General features: G+C 26.1%; 1 protein-coding gene across 1 annotated transcript in view; it reads left to right on the forward strand.

Annotated features, from left to right (window-relative positions):
• Nucleotides 1-18,712, forward strand: part of LOC142222260 (uncharacterized) — a 287,823-nt gene that overhangs the window by 76,864 nt on the left and 192,247 nt on the right. Inside the window, exons 7-8 of the mRNA XM_075292293.1 lie at nt 678-789; nt 867-987. Coding sequence (XP_075148408.1) covers nt 678-789; nt 867-987 — 233 coding nt within the window. The remainder of the gene's footprint in view (nt 1-677; nt 790-866; nt 988-18,712) is intronic.

An 18,712-nucleotide genomic window follows, 5' to 3' on the forward strand; every position in this document is an offset into this window, starting at 1 on the left:
TGACAAAATTTTCTATAGAAATAAAATTTTGACAAAATTTCTATAGAAATAAAATTTCGACAAAATTTTCTATAGAAATAAAATTTCGACAAAATTTTCTATAGAAATAAAATTTTTACAAAATTTTCTATAGACATAAAATATTGAGAAAATTTTCTATAGAAATAAAATTTTGAGCAAATTCTCTATAGAAATAAAATTTTGCAAAACTTTTCTATAGAATTAAAATTTAGACAAAATTTTCTATAGAAATAAAATTTTAACAAAATTTTCTATAGAAATAAAACTTTAACAAAATTTTCTATAGAAATAAAATTTTAACAAAATTTTCTTTAGAAATAAAATTTTGACAAAATCTTCTATAGAAATAAAATTTTGAGAAAATTGTTTCTTAAAATTTTTGTAGATTATTTTTGCACAACCGTGATAATGCGATTATCTGTATATATATTCAGTTTAAATACCCATCTTCGCAATATAGTAACTCCCACTTCCTTTATTTTCCCAAACTGTTAGAACTTACCTCATTATGTTACCCTTGTCATAGTCAATAAAGTAAATTTAAATTTAATATTGCATATAATGGTTATATCTTTATTACATGGCCATCGATATGCATTCTAGCTGTATGAGTTCAATTATCATTCTCCTCCTTTTTCGTTTTTTCATAATTCCAGGAAACTTTACAATTGCGACCCGTTGGACGACGTGATGCCGGCTTATATACCTGTCAGGCACAAAATTCTGTGGGAACATCCGAACAGTTATCCGTTCAGCTAGATGTTAAATGTAAGCTTTTAGCGAATGGAAAATAATCTCACAAAAAGTTTTATTCGAGTAACCTCAATCAATGTTTTTCGTTTCAGATCCTCCTAAAATATTGTCCGCAGGACCAGATCGTTTAACCACAGCTCCTTTGTTTACACCGGCAGCATTTGAATGTGTAGCTGATGGCAATCCAATGCCATCATTTAAATGGGTTCAACGGTAAGACTATGTAGCCATTTTTTTTATTTTTCTTCTTCTGAAATTGTCCTCTGGGGTAGGGTTTACTAAATATTAGGAATTGGGTTGTTTTAGTTTAATTTTGTGGGTGGTCGGAAGGGGGTCTATAAGTCCATTCACTGATGGATTATTTTCGCATGTTGGGTTTTTTAGCTATGTCTTATTTTTCCATACTTTGTTTGTTAATAGTGGAATGAGGAAAGTTATGTTCTTTTTTTATGGTTTGATATTTATCTAACAATGAAGTTACGTGACCCTTACTGATTTACGAAAACGTGATGGTTTCAACTTCAATTCATCATTTAGTAGATTTTAACAAACAAAACTCAACGACATTACACTCAGAAAGAAACGATGGTCAAATGGTACAAAATTTGCATTAGCAATAAAAAATTGCACCCTAAATAACAAAAAGGGACATTCATACTGGTCCGTTATTTTAAAATGCATAAATACGAATTGAAGGCATTTATATCAAGATTTTCAATAAAATTTTGAAAACACTTTTATCGAAAGTAGATATGAATAAAGAAACTAAAATGTTAACACAATTTCGTTGAAAATAACTCCTTGACAGATGACGTGTGTTAGCCAGTTTCACTACTTTAGAACATTTTCTTTGCATACTTTTAGGCGGTCACTGTTTACGCTTGATAACAATTTTTAAAATATATATTTTTTTTATGAAAACGTGATTGCTTTAACTTCCTCAAATTCATCATTTACTATAGAGTAGATTTTCACCAAAAACTACATTACACTCAGAAAAAATTTCACGTTTATGCTGTAACCTTAAGAAAAACTCAGTCTAAAGAAAGTTATTTAATTTGTGTGTTCCAGATGTATAGACGAACTGACGGATTAAAAGGCTAAAGACTTCCAAACGGACGTCGAACGGGTAGAAAAAAAAGACCTGATTCTACTCTGTTTCTATGTCAATTGGTATTTTTTGTGAAGACATTTAAAGTGTACATGGACATTTATCGAAGTCAAAATCTCGACGAAGAATATGATTATAAAGATTTATGTTGCGATAATCTTCCGGCAATATTTTGTACGGAGTAGGCATTGCGATGAGAATCAATAAATCGACTTTTCGAGAATTTCCAAAAGTTAAAAATTTACAAAAGTTGATTTTCGAATAGTCATTCGACTTTTGAAAAGTGAATTTTTCGAATTTTTCGAAGTTTGTAAAAATGTATTATAATTGATTATTCGCGGTTTGAAAAATCGGGAGTGTTATGAGAAAAATTCCAACAATTCCAAAATTCTATTTCTTGACTTTTCATAGCTCGATTTGCGACTATTCGAGTTTTGAAAAGACGGTATATTTATATTTTTTCGACATGCTAAAATTTTACAAATGTCGATATTTAAGTTTTAAAAAATCGATTTGTCGAATTTTTTAAAATTTTCAAATTGCAACAAAAATGAAAAATTCTATTTTTTGACTTTTGCTCGATTTGCGACTATTCGAGACGGTATATGTATATTTTTCCGACATGCTAAAATTGTACAAATGTCGATATTTAAGTTTTAAAAAATCGATTTGTCGAATTTTTTAAAATTTTCAAATTGCAACAAAAATACGTTTTTCGACTTTTAGCTTTTTTTCTACTTATAAAAAAAGTTGACTTCAGACTTTTGCATTTTTGAAATAGTCGAGATTTTCTATAAAAATATAATTTTGACAAAATTTTATAGAAATAAAATTTTATGAAAATTTTCTATAGAGCTAAAATTTTGACAAAATTTTCTAAAGAAATAAAATTTTGACAAAATTTTCTTTAGAAATAAAATTTTGACAAAATTTCTTAGAGACATAAAATTTTGACAAAATTTCTTAGAGCAATAAAATTTTGAGAAAGTTTTCTATAGAAATATAATTTTGAGAAAATTTTCTATAGTATTTACATTTTGTGAAAGCTTCTATAAAAATAAATGTTCACAACATTTTCTATAGAAATAAAACTTTGACAAAATTTTTATAAAAATAAAATTTTGACAAAATTTTCTATAGAAGTAAAATTTTACAAAATTTCCTATAGAAATAAAATTTTGACAAAATTTCTCATAGAAATAAAATTTTAACAAAATTTTCTATAGAAGTAACATTTTGACAAAATTTCCTATAGAAATATAATTTTGACAAAATTTTGTATAGAAATAAAATTTTGACAAAATTTCCTACAGAAATAAAATTTTGACAAAAAATTTTTTTGGAAATAAAATTTTGACCAAAGTTTCTATAGAAGTAAAATGTTGACAAAATTTTTTATAGAAATAAAATTTTGACAAAATTTTCTATAAAAATAAAATTTGACAAAATTTTCTATAGAAGTAAAATTTTGACAAAATTTCCTATAGAATTAAAATTTTAACAAAATTTCCTATAGAAATAAAATTCTAACAAATTTTCTATACAAATTAAATTTTGACAAACGTCAAGAACCACAAAATTGTATTAAATACTACAATAAACTTTTATACACATACGCTAAAGCTTAAGACCTTCGATGTCATAGCTCTATCTTCATTTATGATTATAATTTACTTATAAGTATAAATATGAAATAAATAAAATAAAATGTTGACAAAATTTTCTACAGAAATAAAATTTTGACAAAATTTTATATAGAAATAAAATTTTGACAAAATGTTATATAGAAATAAAATTTTGACAAAATTTTCTATAGCAATAAAATTTTGACAACATTTTATATAGAAATAAAAAGTTGAAAAAATTTTCTATAGAAATAAAATTTTGACAAAGTTTTCTATAGAAATAAAATTTTTAAAAGATGTTCTATAGAAATAAAATTTCGACAAAATTTTCTATAGAAATAACATTTTGACAAAATTTTCTATAGAAATAAAATTTTGTCAAAATTTTCTATAGAAATAAACAAAATTGACAAAATTTTCAATAGAAGTAAAATTTTGACAACATTTTCTTACAAATAAAATTTTGACAAAATATTCTATAGAAATAATATTTTGACCAAATATTCTATTGAAATCAAATGTTAAAAAAATTTTCTATAGAAATAAAATTTGGACAAAATTTTCTATATAAATAAAATTTTGACAAAATTTTGTATAAAAATAAGTTTTTAACAAAATGTTCTATAGAAATAAAATTTTGACCAAAGTTTCTATAGAAGTAAAATGTTGACAAAATTTTCTATAGAAATAAAATTTTGACACAATTTTCTATACAAATTAAATTTTGACAAAATTTTCTATAGAAGTAAAATGTTGACAAACGTCAAGAACCACAAAATTGTATTAAATACTACAATAAGTTTATATACACATACGCTAAAGCTTAAGACTTTCGATGTTATAGCTTTATCTTAATTTATGATTATAATTTACTTATAAGTATAAATATGAAATAAATAAAATAAAATGTTGACAAAATTTTCTACAGAAATAAAATTTTGACAAAATTCTATATAGAAATAAAATTTTGAAAAAATGTTATATAGAAATAAAATTTTCTATAGAAATAAAATGTTGACAACATTTTATATAGAAATAAAATGTTGAAAAATTTTTCTATAGAAATAAAATTTTGACAAAGTTTTCTATAGAAATAAAATTTTTAAAAGATGTTCTATAAAAATAAAATGTCGACAAAATTTTCTATAGAAATAACATTTTGACAAAATTTTCTATAGAAATAAAATTTTGTCAAAATTTTCTATAGAAATAAACAAAATTGACAAAATTTTCAATAGAAATAAAATTTTGACAACATTTTCTTACAAATAAATGTTTGACAAAATTTTCTATAGAAATAATATTTTGACAAAATATTCTATAGAAATCAAATGTTAACAAAATTTTCTATAGAAATAAAATTTGGACAAAATTTTCAATAGAAATAAAATTTTGATAAAATTTTCTATAAAAATAAGTTTTTAACAAAATTTTCTATAGAAATAAAATTTTGACAAAATTTTCTATAGAAATAAAATTTTGACAAAATTTTCTATAGAAATAAAATGTTGATGATTTTTTGATTTCTAAACAAATAAAATTTTGAGAAAATTTCCTATAGAACAAAATTTCCTACAGAAATAGTATTTTAACAAATTTTTCTACAGAAATAAAATTTTGGCAAAATATTTTACAGAAATAAAATTTTAAAAAAATTTCTATAGAAATAAAATTTAAAAAAAAATTTTTCTATAGAAATAAAATTTTGACATAAATTTTTATTGAAATAAAATGTTGAGAAAATTTTCTATAGAAATAAAATTTGAGAAAATTTTATATAGCAAAAAAAATCGTGAGAAAATTTTCTATGGAAATAAAATTTTGACAAAATTTTTTATACAAATAAAATTTTCAATAGAAATCAAATTTTGACAAAATTTTCAATAGAAATAAAATGTTGATGATTTCTTGATTTCTATAGAAATAAAATTTTGAGAATATTTCCTATAGAACAAAATTTTCTACATAAATAAAATTTTGACAAAATATTTTACAGAAATAAAATTTAAAAAAAAAAAATTCTATAGAAATAAAATTTAAAAAAAAAATTCTATAAAAATAAAATTTAAAAAAATTTTTCATAGAAATAAAATTTTGACAAAATTATCTATCGAAATAAAATGTTGACATAATTTTCTGTAGTAGTAAAATGTTGACCAAATTTTTTATAGGAGTATAGTTTTGATAAAATTTTATTTTATTGATAATTTCCCCTTTAAAATAATTTTTCCTTAAAAATTCCCCTAAAATCATTTTATTTTCTCCTCTTTGTATTTGTCTTTATTGTGAGTTTTTTATTTATTTATTTTATTTTTTTTGAGTGTAACTAACCTTTAAGTTTCACACCTCCAAATCTATGCTGTCACAGAGGGAAAGTTCTACTATGCTATCCACAGCAATTTGTGTTTTTGGCCATCGGTGTAGATTATTGCGTTTTCCATTAAAAGTTCAGCGGCATTGACTTGTAGTAGGGGTGGTGATAGTGGTTTTATGTTTTTTTGTCCTGAGTTGTTTTTTTTTATGTTCCATTCAAACTTTGTTATTTTCACATTTGTAGATTGAAAAACATCGTTTTATGTTAGGACAAAAAAAGTTTTTGAATTTTTTTGCCTACAAACAATTGCTGTTCATTTTTTTCCAGGACAGGGTCTTTCCTAGAGGTTTTTCCTTTTCAAAAAACAAAAACAAAAAAAAACTGGGGATGGTCGCTTAGTTAGTTTCCTCTTCAAATTAGTTTGCGGTTCTCTATAGCAATTTCAACACAAAAAGGCATACGTGTGATGCCTTGTACATTTGCATGTTGATGATCATGTACATACATAGATGGGTTAGTCTATGCTCCCATCAATTGTTGAGGGCAGTATTTGTGAACTTTATTAAATTGATTAAGATGTGGTATGTGAAGGCAAAGGTTAACAATATTAGTCATTTTTTCCAGAAAGAAAAACCAAATATCACTCATGATTCTTTAACGGGAATTTTTGCAGACTGGATGAAAGTGAACTGTGTACAAGAATTTCAATCATTTAAAAATCAAACATACACTATATATCAGCCACCCTTATATGTAATGCAACAATGTAAAGTACAATTATTTTATTTATTTTTTTAATTTTGTTTTTCAAAAGCAAAAAATGTCGGCAATAACATCAAATTTTTGAATCAGTCAAGATTTGATCGAATTGGCTGCCATTGACACGAATTGTATCCTTCAAACGGCCGTTAAAGCCATCACATACTGCACGATAGTTCGTCTGAGGTATTTTGGTCCATTCCTGGTTTTAACAACGACAGTTTGGTATATTTTAGTGCCAACCTTACTCTCTAATATTCCAAGGCAGTATAAATGCCCCAGAGCCAAAGGAACGGAAGCGAGTAACTTTCTTTTTAAGCCATTCATGGTTGACGCATTCTGTGTGCAATGATGCTGAGTTTTGTTGGAATATCCATTTTCTGCGGCCTATTCGTGTCTGTCCAGTACATCAATAATGTCTTTAGGAAATTTTCCCTATAATATTGGCCATTTATTTTGATCATCGGCTATTGCGGCGACCCACATTTTGTGGTGCGGTGGAATGAAACAAGGAACATCCTTTTTAAGCCATTCTTGATTGACGAGTTCTGAGTGCGATGGTACTGAGTCCTGTTGTTGAGTCAATTGTTTGCGGCCTAAACGTTTGTCTGGGGAAGGCTTCGATACTGGTATATTTTCCCTATACTATTCAGCATTTGATGAATACAAACGGAGAGCCCACACTGTTCCCATCTGGAGACTAATCGAAGTTGTACATTTTCAGCTGACCTCTTTGGCAAATAATCCGAATCGTTTTGTTTGTTCACGAACAGCTTAATTTGAAATGGCTTCTCTTCGTAGAAAATCAAATTCGATAACTGAAGTTCGTGCAAACGAAGCACTTTCTTGGCTCTTTCCAGTCTAAATTTTTGTGCATCGGTGAGCTCTTGCACTTTTTGACACTTCCATGGCTTTTGACACTTCCATGGGTTTAGGGAAACCCCGTGGTACAATGGTTAGCATGCGCGCCTTGCATACAAATGGTGGTTTATCCGCTTCCAGTACACTCAAAAAAAATTTTTTCATTTTGATCCAAATATTTGAACCGAACTACAGATGCGGCTTCTTTAAAATAAAGACAGTTTTTTAGGGCGTTATCTGTCGTTAAATCTAGGCTCTAATCATACCCTGCGCCACACTGTGGAACAGGGTATTATAAATTAGTGCATATGATTGTAACACCCAGAAGGAGACGAGGTAGACACATGGTGTCTTTGGCAATAATGCTCAGGGTGGGTCCCTGAGTCGATATAACCATGTCCGTCTGTCCGTCCGTCCGTCTGTCTGTGAACAGATTTTTGTGATCAAAGTCTAGGTCGCAATTTAAGTCCAATCGCCTTCAAATTTGGCACATGTTCCTAATTTGGATCAGAATAGAACCCTATTGATTTTGGAAGAAATCGGTTCAGATTTAGATATAGCTCCCATATATATCTTTTGCCCGATATGTACTAATATGGACCCAACAGCCAGAGTTTTATACCGATTTGCTTGAAATTTTGTACAAACATAACACTTAGTCGTATAGTCAAGTGTGCAAAATTTGATTGAAATCGGTTAAGATTTAGATATAGCTCCCATATATATCTTTCGCCCGATATGGACTAATATGGTCGTAAAAGCCAGAGATTTGGCCCAATTTGGTTGAAATTTTGCACAGGGAGTAGATTTAGCATTGTAGCTATGCGTGCTAAATTTGGTTGAAATCGATTTAGATTTAGATATAGCTCCCATATATATCTTTCGCCCGATATACACTTATATGGACCCAGAAGCCAGAGTTTTATGCCGATTAGCTTGAAATTTTGCACAAGGAGTACAATTGGTAATATAGTCATGTGTGCCAAATTTGATTGAAATCGGTTCAGATTTAGATATAGCTTCCATATATATTTTCCGCCCGATATGGACTTATATGGCCCCAGAAGCCAGAGTTTTGGCCCAATTTGTTTGAAATTTTGCACTAGGAGTACAATTAGTAATATAGTCATGTGTGCCAAATTTGATTGAAATCGGTTCAGATTTAGATATAGCTCCCATATATATGTTTTTCTGATTTCGACAAAAATGGTCAAAATACCAACATTTTTCTTGTTAAATCGCCACTGCTTAGTCGAAAAGTTGTAAAAATGACTCTAATTTTCCTAAACTTCTAATACATATATAACGAGCTATAAATCATAAATAAACTTTTGCGAAGTTTCCTTAAAATTGCTTCAGATTTAAATGTTTCCCATATTTATTTTTTACTAACATTGTGTTCCACCCTAGTGCATTAGCCAACTTAAATTTTGAGTCTATAGATAGATTGTAGAAGTCTATCAAATTCCGTCCAAATCCAGTGATATTTAAATGTATGTATTTGGGACAAACCTTTATATATAGCACCCAACACATTTGACGGATGTGATATGACATCGAAAATTTAGATCTACAAAGTGGTGCAGGGTATAATATAGTCGGCCCCGCCCGACTTTAGACTTTCCTTACTTGTTTTTACTAACATTGTGTTCCACCCTAGTGCATTAGCCGACTTAAATTTTGAGTCTATAGATAGATTGTAGAAGTCTATCAAATTCTGTCCAGATCGAGTGATATTTAAATGTATGTATTTGGGACAAACCTTTATATGTAGCACCCAACACATTTGACGGATGTGATATGACATCGAAAATTTAGATCTACAAAGTGGTGCAGGGTATAATATAGTCGGCCCCGCCAGACTTTAGACTTTCCTTGCTTGATTTTGTATAAGACAGTATACCCTATATGGAATTTAGGTCGCTTTACTTAAGTTGCTGTAATCTTAAATATTTGAACATAAATTCTTTAAAATGGAATTAAAATTTACATTAACCTGTTTTAAAGCTTAGAGAAGACTTAAACCATTAACCCATTAGAGTTACAAACACTCTAAATATCCCATTTTGGCCCATTTATAATCTCTTCCTCTTTCTCATAATCCTTACATTCTTTTCCACACCTTCCAACTGTAGATTGATATCTTGAGATATTCTGAGCAAATTTTTCTTTGCCATAATTTAATGCTTATAAATACAAATGCATGTAGGTATAAATGTACCCGGGAGTGTATGTGTGTGTGTGCGAGTATAACATTAAACCAACAGCTTTGCATACTAATTAAGTACACGACTGTGAAAGGAATCTCAGAGTAAAAACATTCCTTCCGGCACCAATACTTAAATATCTTTCCTCAGAGAAAATTCACATGCACACTCACCAACACACACACACACACAGGTACCCATGACAAACAATAACACAAAAGATAAGAGAAAACGTGAACGAGGGATTTTAATAAAAATCCCAAAGGATAATAATCCATGTACTACTACTAGCACTACGACTACTACTACCATACATTTATCTAGGTATAGTGGTAGCGTTGTATTCGTGTAAACGTGTGAATATGCGTAAACATACCGGAAAGTATGCAACAAAGTATGAAAAATCCAAAGAATGTTGGTTCGTTTATTGTTGCTGTTGTTGTTTCTTACGTTTCCTTGTAACCAATTACAAAGAAAGGATATCCTGTTGACACACACACACATACGCACACAAACTCTCTTGAAAAATGCTCACATACAAAGTAAGGACAATGGTTTGGAATTATATCTGCAAGGACATGTTTCTTTCCTAGAAATAACTACATACAAGTTTGACTAATTAAAATGGTTATGTGGCAAAAAATTAGTGTAGGCAGAGAGAGAGAGAGAGAGAGACATGCAGAGAGAGAGAGAGAGAGTTATCATTCACATGGTATTAAATGAATGTCTTGTTATCAGCCACCAGAGAATGACAGGTGTATTTTTATAGCTGTTTGACTGTGCGCGTGTATGTGCTTGAGTGTGGGAAACATTTAAAGATGAATTTAACAGAATTTCTTAAGACATTGTTTGTGTAGTACATGTGTGCGAGCATTATGACAAATTAAAATGATAAAGAAAAATATTTTAATTAAGGATTGTTTTGTTTCGTTTCGTTGAGAGATAATTGGATACTAAAAAATTCAAGATTTATCAAGAAAGTAGGATATAGATATTTTTGTTGAAATTTCGTATCCTATTTCTTAAATTACATTTTGATATAAAGTTATTATTGGGAGCTACACGCATAGAAAAGTATGTTTATCATATGTTCTGTCTAAAAAAAAAGTGTTACGGGTTGGGGATAGATGTGTTATAACATATTATGTTGGGAGCATCAATTTTTCATACAAATAATATGTGTTGATATAAAACTATATTTATTTAGAAATTTCAAGTAATCCTATATAAGTTGTGACATCTTATTCAGAGATTTGATTGAAATTTTATACTTGATGTTAGTAACTGGCTTCAATCAATCTTTACAAAACTCAGTCCATATTGGTCCATAATTAGCTCTCATATAAATCGAATCGTAGATATGACTTCTGTAGCCTATTGGAGTAGAAAATTTTATCTGATCCGGTTCCATGCAAAAAATGGTTCATATCGGTTCATCATTACATAACATATATCAGGGTTGCCATAGTTGGTAGAATTCTACCAAAATTGGTAAATTGTTTACTGTTTGCTAGATTGCTCGAATTCTTGATGTTTTGGTAGATTTTGCATAATAAAATTTTGACAAAATTTTGTATAGAAATAAAATGTTGACAAAATATACTATAGAACTAAAATTTTGTGAAAATTTTCTATAGAAATAAAATTTTACAAAATTTTTATAGAAATACAATTTTGACAAAATTTTGTACAGAAATAAAATATTGACAAAATTTTCTATAGAAATAAAATGTTGCAAAATTTTCTATAGAAATAAAATTTTGCTAAAATTGCTATAGAAATAAAATTTTGACAAAATTTCCTATAGAAATAAAATTTTGTGAAAATTTTCTATAGAAATAAAATTTTGACAAAATTTCCTATAGAAATAAAATTTGGACGAAATTTCCTATAGAAATAAAATTTGGACAAAATTTCCTATAGAAATAAAATTTTGTGAAAATTTTCTATAGAAATAAAATTTCGATAAAATTTCCTATACAAAATATTTGACAAAATTTTCTATAGAAATAAAATTTTGATAAAATTTCCTATAGAAATAAAATTTTAACAAAATTTTCTATAGAAATAACATTTTAACAAGTTTTTTTATAAAAATAAAATTTTGATAAAATTTTCTAAAGAAATAAAATTTTGACAAAATTTTCTAAAGAAATAAAATTTCGACAAAACTTTCTATGGAAATAAAATTTTGACAAAATTTTCTATAGAAATAAAATTTTAACACAATTTATACTATAAAAATAGAAATAAAAAGGAAATTTTGTTAAAATTTTATAGAAATAAAATTTTGTGAAAATTTTCTATAGAAATAAAATTTTGAAAAAATTTTAACAAAATGTTCTATAGAAATAAAATTTTCTATAGAAGTAAAATTTTGACAAAATTTTCTATAGAAATAAAATTTTGTGAAAATTTTCTATAGAAATAAAATTTTATTAAAAATTTCTATAGAAATAAAATTTTATGAAAAATTTCTATAGAAATAAAATTTTGACAAAACTTTGTATAGAAATAAAATTTTGACAAAACTTTCAATAGAAATAAAGTTTTGACAAAACTTAGTATAGAAATAAAATTTTGACAAAACTTTCTATGGAAATAAAATTTTGACAAAATTTTCTATAGAAATAAAATGTTAACACAATTTTCTATAAAAAGGAAATTTTGTGAAAATTTTCTATAGAAATAAAATTTTGACAAAAATTTTCTTTAGAAATAAAATGTTGACAAGATGTTCTATAGAAATAAAATTTTGACAAAATTTTCTATAAGAATAAAATTTTGATAAAATTTTCTAAAGAAATAAAATTTTAACAAAATTTTCTATAGAAATAAAATTTTGACAAAATTTTCAATAGAAATAAAATTTTCACAAAATTTTCTATAGCAATAAAATGGGACGTATCACCCGATTTGACTTATTGGGCTTTTAGACACCGTAAGTTTTATCCGATTTGTATGTAATTCAAAATTTAGAGGAATTTTAAATTAACTCTACAGCCACGATTTACATTTTGGTTTATATGATGGCTTGGCAGTGTATCTGTCATCAAATCCACGTGAAATTCGATATATTTTCATGTAACCTGACGAAGAGTTTTCAAAGGAAACAATAATATTATTTGATTCATGGTGGTGGGTATTTAAGATTCGGCCCGGCCGAACTTAGGATATTTGCTCATATTTTAGTTCATGTCGGTATTGTCATTTCTGTGATTGAAGAAATTTCAATTAAAAATTAATTGTAAATTTTCTATAGAAATAAAATTTGACAAAATTTTTTATAGAAATAAAATGTTGACAAAATTTTCTATAGAAATAAAATTTGGACAAAATTTTTTATAAAAATAAAATTTTGATAAAATTTTCTAAAGAACTAAAATTTTGACAATATTTTCTATAGAAATAAAATTTTCTATAGGAATAACATTTTGACAACATTTTTTATAAAAATAAAATTTTGATAAAATGTTCTAAAGAAATAAAATTTTGACACAATTTTCTAAAAAAATAAAATTTTGACAAAACTTTGTATCGAAATAAAATTTTGACAAAACTTTGTATAGAAATAAAATTTTGACAAAACTTTCTATATAAATAAAATTTTACACAATTTTCTATAAAAAGGAAATTTTGTTAAAATTTTATAGAAATACAATTTTGTGAAAATTTTCTATAGAAATAAAATTTTGACAGCATTTTCTATAGAAATAAAATTTGGACAAAATTTTCTATAGAAATAAAATTTTGACAAAATTTTTTATAAAAATAAAATTTTGATAATTTTTTCTAAAGAAATAAAATTTTGCCAAAAATTTTCTGAAGACATTTGTATAGAAATAAAATTTTGACAAAACTTTCTATGGTAATAAAATTTTAACACAATTTTCTATAAAAAGGAAATTTTGTTAAAATTTTATAGAAATAAAATTATGTGAAAATTTTCTATAGAAATAAAATGTTGACAAAATTTTCTATAGAAATAAAATTTTGATAAAATTTTCTAAAGAAATAAAATTTTGACAAAATTTTCTAAAGAAATAAATTTTCGACAATATTTTGACAAAACTTTCTATAGAAATAAAATTTTGCCAAAACTTTCTATGGAAATGCAATTTTCACAAAATTTTCTATAGAAATAAAATTTTAACACAATTTTCTATAAAAAGGAAATTTTGTTAAAATTTTATAGAAATAAAATTTTGTGAAAATTTTTCTATAGAAATAAAATTTTGACAAAATTTTCTATAGAAGTAAAATTTTGACAAAATTTTCTATAGAAATAAAATTTTGACAAAATTTTCTATAGAAGTAAAATTTTGACAAAATTTTCTATAGAAATAAAATTTTGACAAAATTTTCTATAGAAATAAAATTTCGACAAAACTTTCTATGGAAATTAAAAATTTTCTATAGAAATAAAATTTTAACACAATTTTCTATAGAAATAAAATTTTAACACAATTTTCTATCAAAAGGAAATTTTGTTAAAATTTTATAGAAATAACATTTTGTGAAAATTTTCTATAGAAATAAAATTTTGACAAAATTTTCTATAGAAATGAAATTTTGACAAAATTTTTATAGAAATAAAATTTTGACAAAATTTTCTATAGAAATAAAATTTTGACATTATTTTGACAAAACTTTGTATAGAAATAAAATTTTGCCAAAACTTTCTATGGAAATGCAATTTTCACAAAATTTTCTATAGAAATAAAATTTTAACACAATTTTCTATAAAAAGGAAATTTTGTTAAAATTTTATAGAAATAAAATTTTGTGAAAATTTTCTATAGAAATAAAATTTTGACAAAATTTTCTATAGAAGTAAAATTTTGACAAAAATTTTCTATAGAAATAAAATTTTGACAAAATTTTCTATAGAAATAAAATTTCGACAAAATTTTGTATAGAAATAAAATTTTGACAAAACTTTGTATAGAAATAAAATTTTGACAAAACTTTGTATAGAAATAAAATGTTAACACAATTTTCTATAAAAAGGAAATTTTGTTAAAATTTTATAGAAATAAAATTTTGTGAAAATTTTCTATAAAAATAAAATGTTGACAAAATTTTCTTTAGAAATAAAATTTTGTGAACATTTTCTATAGAAATAAAATTTTGAATTTTTGTTAAAATTTTCTCCAAATTTTGGTAAATTGTTTTTGGTGCGGGTGCCGACCGTGACATAGACTCCTTATGGACAAAAAACTTCCATCATAAAATTTTTCTCCATAAAGATAATTAGATCACTTGGAAACCACTCATGCGTTTTCTTAAATTTTTATACAAATATTTATTTTAATTTCAACTATCTGAATGGACAAAAGCTTTTCCCTATAGCTCAATATCTGTCTAACTACCATCTCTTCTAAGACATTTGAATGGTTTGCCTTTTGCAAAGTCCTCCAAATATTGCCCAGAACCATGAGAAAATGTTTGTCAAAACATTTCATTAAAGTCTCTAGCCAAAGTACACAAATAAATATCTTAGAAGCATATAACTAAAATGAACATCCATAGATGTGTTCGAAAATGCGTAGGTTTCTAGGCATTTGTAGTTGTTGCATCCTTGTCAATGGTCTCTAGTTTTCTTCCATCCCATTCCAGTCCCTGAATGAAATCAACAACAGGACATGGACTCGAAGTTTCCAAGTACTAGGTATGGAAAATAGTCAAAACACACAATAGCAATGGCAATTCTAGAAATACTAAATGAATGCAAAAGGCAAATCTATTAGAATTCTTTGAAGCACATGTAAGTGTTGACTTAATGAAGTACGTGTCTGCCAAGAAATTAAATGCCAATTGTTTGGGCTTAAGTAATGGCAATGGCAAAGGCAAACAGACGATGACAGTCAATATTCTTTGCAAACATATACCATACATCCTTCCTTCCTGTTTTACTGTCTTTGGTGATTGTCCTTTTTTTTGGGGGGGAAACTAAGGGCAATTTAAAGATGAGGCCTCGAGGCTCTTGAAAGAAAATTATGGTGATGGGGAATCGAAATTATTGCCATTTTCTTAATGGAAGCAAGTCATCAACAATATTTTTTGAATAATTTATTTGAAAACCCAGCAGAGAATAAATTAAAGTTTGCTCGTCCCGTAGGTATTGCCTCAGTTACGAATAACTGGCGTACAGACTAGGGAGGAATATATGTTCTGTGAAACCTCTCAAACTTCGAATACCGGATTCCTCCAAAAAGTGGACAATCATCATGAGACATTTGCTATATTAACACAATCAAATTAACTTCTCATAACAGGGCACCTGCCAAATGTGGACAAAATTTAGGCAAACGTGGGTTTCTAATTCTGAGAAGTTTTACTGTATTTGATATGTTATATCAGCCAAGTATCCTCTATCCTCTATAACAGTTATCCTCTGGATCTGCTTGTTTTATCATGAGGCCTCTAATTATTTTAGCCTTCCCATTGATCAAAATAGCCTAAGTGAGATATGCTTCACAAAACACAATTGAGACTAAATTAAGGCTATAAAAATTTTAATGATGACAAGTGTGCGTGTGAGCATCTTGTTTTTGTGGTTGATGAAATGTTTCCAAATGTCTGCATAAGAATATGCCAATAAATGTTAAGGAAATATGCTGCACGTAATTAAAAGATAATGAGTGAACATAGAAGAACAAATGAACAAAATTAGAGATCTTGGAAAAACTCAACATTTCTCAATGGCCATAAAAAAAGGCTTAATGAAAATGTTTTATTTCTAAATGGAATATGGCAAATTGAAATGAATTTTACCACAAAAGGTTTGAGATAAAATTGTGAAAACATATGTGAAGAAATTGTTGAAAACTTTTATGAGTATTATATACACTAAAAAGAATATTATATACACTGAAAAGAATATTGACCAAAGATTTCATGTCTTTAAAATACGAATGCGTTTTTTGCTTAGCATAGAAGACGCATTTCTCTGATATAAAGTTTTTTTCCTTGCCCGAAAGACGATGAACTTTTGTATAAAGTCTTTTTTCCAGTGATTCAAATTAAAAATGATTCAAATTCAAAATGGGTATCTTAAAATAAAAGAAAATTTTGTTTGACTAAGGTCATCTTGGGAGCCACCGTGGTGCAATGGTTAGCATGCCCGTGGGTTCGATTCCTGCTTCGACCGAACACCAAAAAGTTTTTCAGCGGTGGATTATCCCACCTCAGTAATGCTGGAGACATTTCAGAGGGTTTCAAAGCTTCTCTAAGTGGTTTCACTGCAATGTGGAACGCCGTTCGGACTCGGCTATAAAAAAGAGGTCCCTTGTCATTGAGCTTAACATGGAATCGGGCAGCACTCAGTGATAAGAGAGAAGTTCACCACTGTGGTATCACAATGGACTGAATAGTCTAAGTGAGCCTGATACATCGGGCTGCCACCTAACCTAACCTAAGGTTATCTTGTCTTTAATAATTGTGAAAAATTCTTCAAAGTTAAAGAAATTGTCTTAAAATTGTTTGTCTTTTTGCATCTTGACAACCAAGCAAAAAAGCGTCTAAAAATACGAGACGTTATCCAACACTTTAGTTTAAAGACGATTTTTACTTGAGACATAGCAAAATTTCTACTTGAAATCGAGTCTGAATTTGAAAATTTAAGTTGTCTTTAACACATTTTTAAATGACTTTAACTACACATTAAGAAAAAAACAGAAAAAACGAATAAATTAAAATTTGCTGCCTAGAATTAAGTGCCCAAAACTTATATTTAAAAGACAATTCTGTCTTAAAAGTATCCTTACTTCAATTCTCCGCATCTTTGGCTTGGAATCAATACCAAAATCATTAGTATAAAAGAAAAAATCTTTGAAACCGGACATGCTTTTTTTCAGTGTATTTGATGTAGAGAAACTTTATCAAAATTTTATTTCTATAGGATCTTTTTTTTAATTTTATTTCTATAGAACATTTTTCAAAACTTTATTTTTATATTTTTTTTTTTCAAAATATTATTTCTATATAAATTTAGTCAAAAATTTACTTCTATAGAAAATTTTGTCAAAATTTTATTTCTATAGAAAATTTTGTTAAAATTTTATTTCTATAGACAATTTTGTCAAACTTTTATTTCTATAGAAAATTTGGTCAAGATTTTATTTCTATTGAAAATTTTGTCAAAATGTTATTTCTATTGAAAATTTTAGCAAAATTTTATTTCTATAATTTGTTTCAAAATTTTATTTCTATAGAATATTTTGTCAAAATTTTAGTTCTTTAAAAAATTTTGTCAAAATTTTATTTCTATAGAAAATTTGGTCAACATTTTATTTCTATTGAAAATTTTGTCAAAATGTTATTTCTATTGAAAATTTTAGCAAAATTTTATTTCTATAGAAAATTTAGTCAAAAATTTACTTCTATAGAAAATTTTGTCAAAATTTTATTTCTATAGACAATTTTGTCAAAATTTTATGTCTATTGAAAATTTTAGCAAAATTTTATTTCTATAATTTTTTTTTCAAAATTTTATTTCTATAGAAAATTGTGTCAAAAATTTACTTCTATAGAAAATTTTGTCAAAATTTTATTTCTATAGAATATTTTGTCAAAAATTTAGTTCTATAAAAAATTTTGTCAAAATTTTATTTCTATAGAATATTTTGTCAAAATTTTAGTTCTATAAAAAATTTTGTCAAAATTTTATTTCTATCGAAAATTTGGTCAAAATTTTATTTCTATTGAAAATTTTGTTAAAATGTTATTTCTATTAAAAATTTTAGCAAAATTTTATGTCTATTGAAAATTTTAGCAAAATTTTATCTATAGGAATTTTTATTTTAATTTAATAGTATAGAAAATTTTGTCCAAATTTTATTTCTATAGAAAATTTTGTCAAAAATTTAATTGTCTAGAAAATTTTGTCCAAATTTTATTTTATAGAAAATTTTGTCAAAATTTTATTTCTTTAGAACATTTTTTTCCATAGAAAATTTTATCAAAATTTGATTATTTTTATCGAAAACTTGTGAAGCACCTAATAGTTATTTCTATAGGATTTTTTTTAATTTTATTTCTAGAGGAATTTTATTTCTAT

This window comes from Haematobia irritans, chromosome 1 (genome assembly GCF_050003625.1).
Source record: "Haematobia irritans isolate KBUSLIRL chromosome 1, ASM5000362v1, whole genome shotgun sequence".
Lineage (NCBI taxonomy): Eukaryota > Metazoa > Arthropoda > Insecta > Diptera > Muscidae > Haematobia > Haematobia irritans.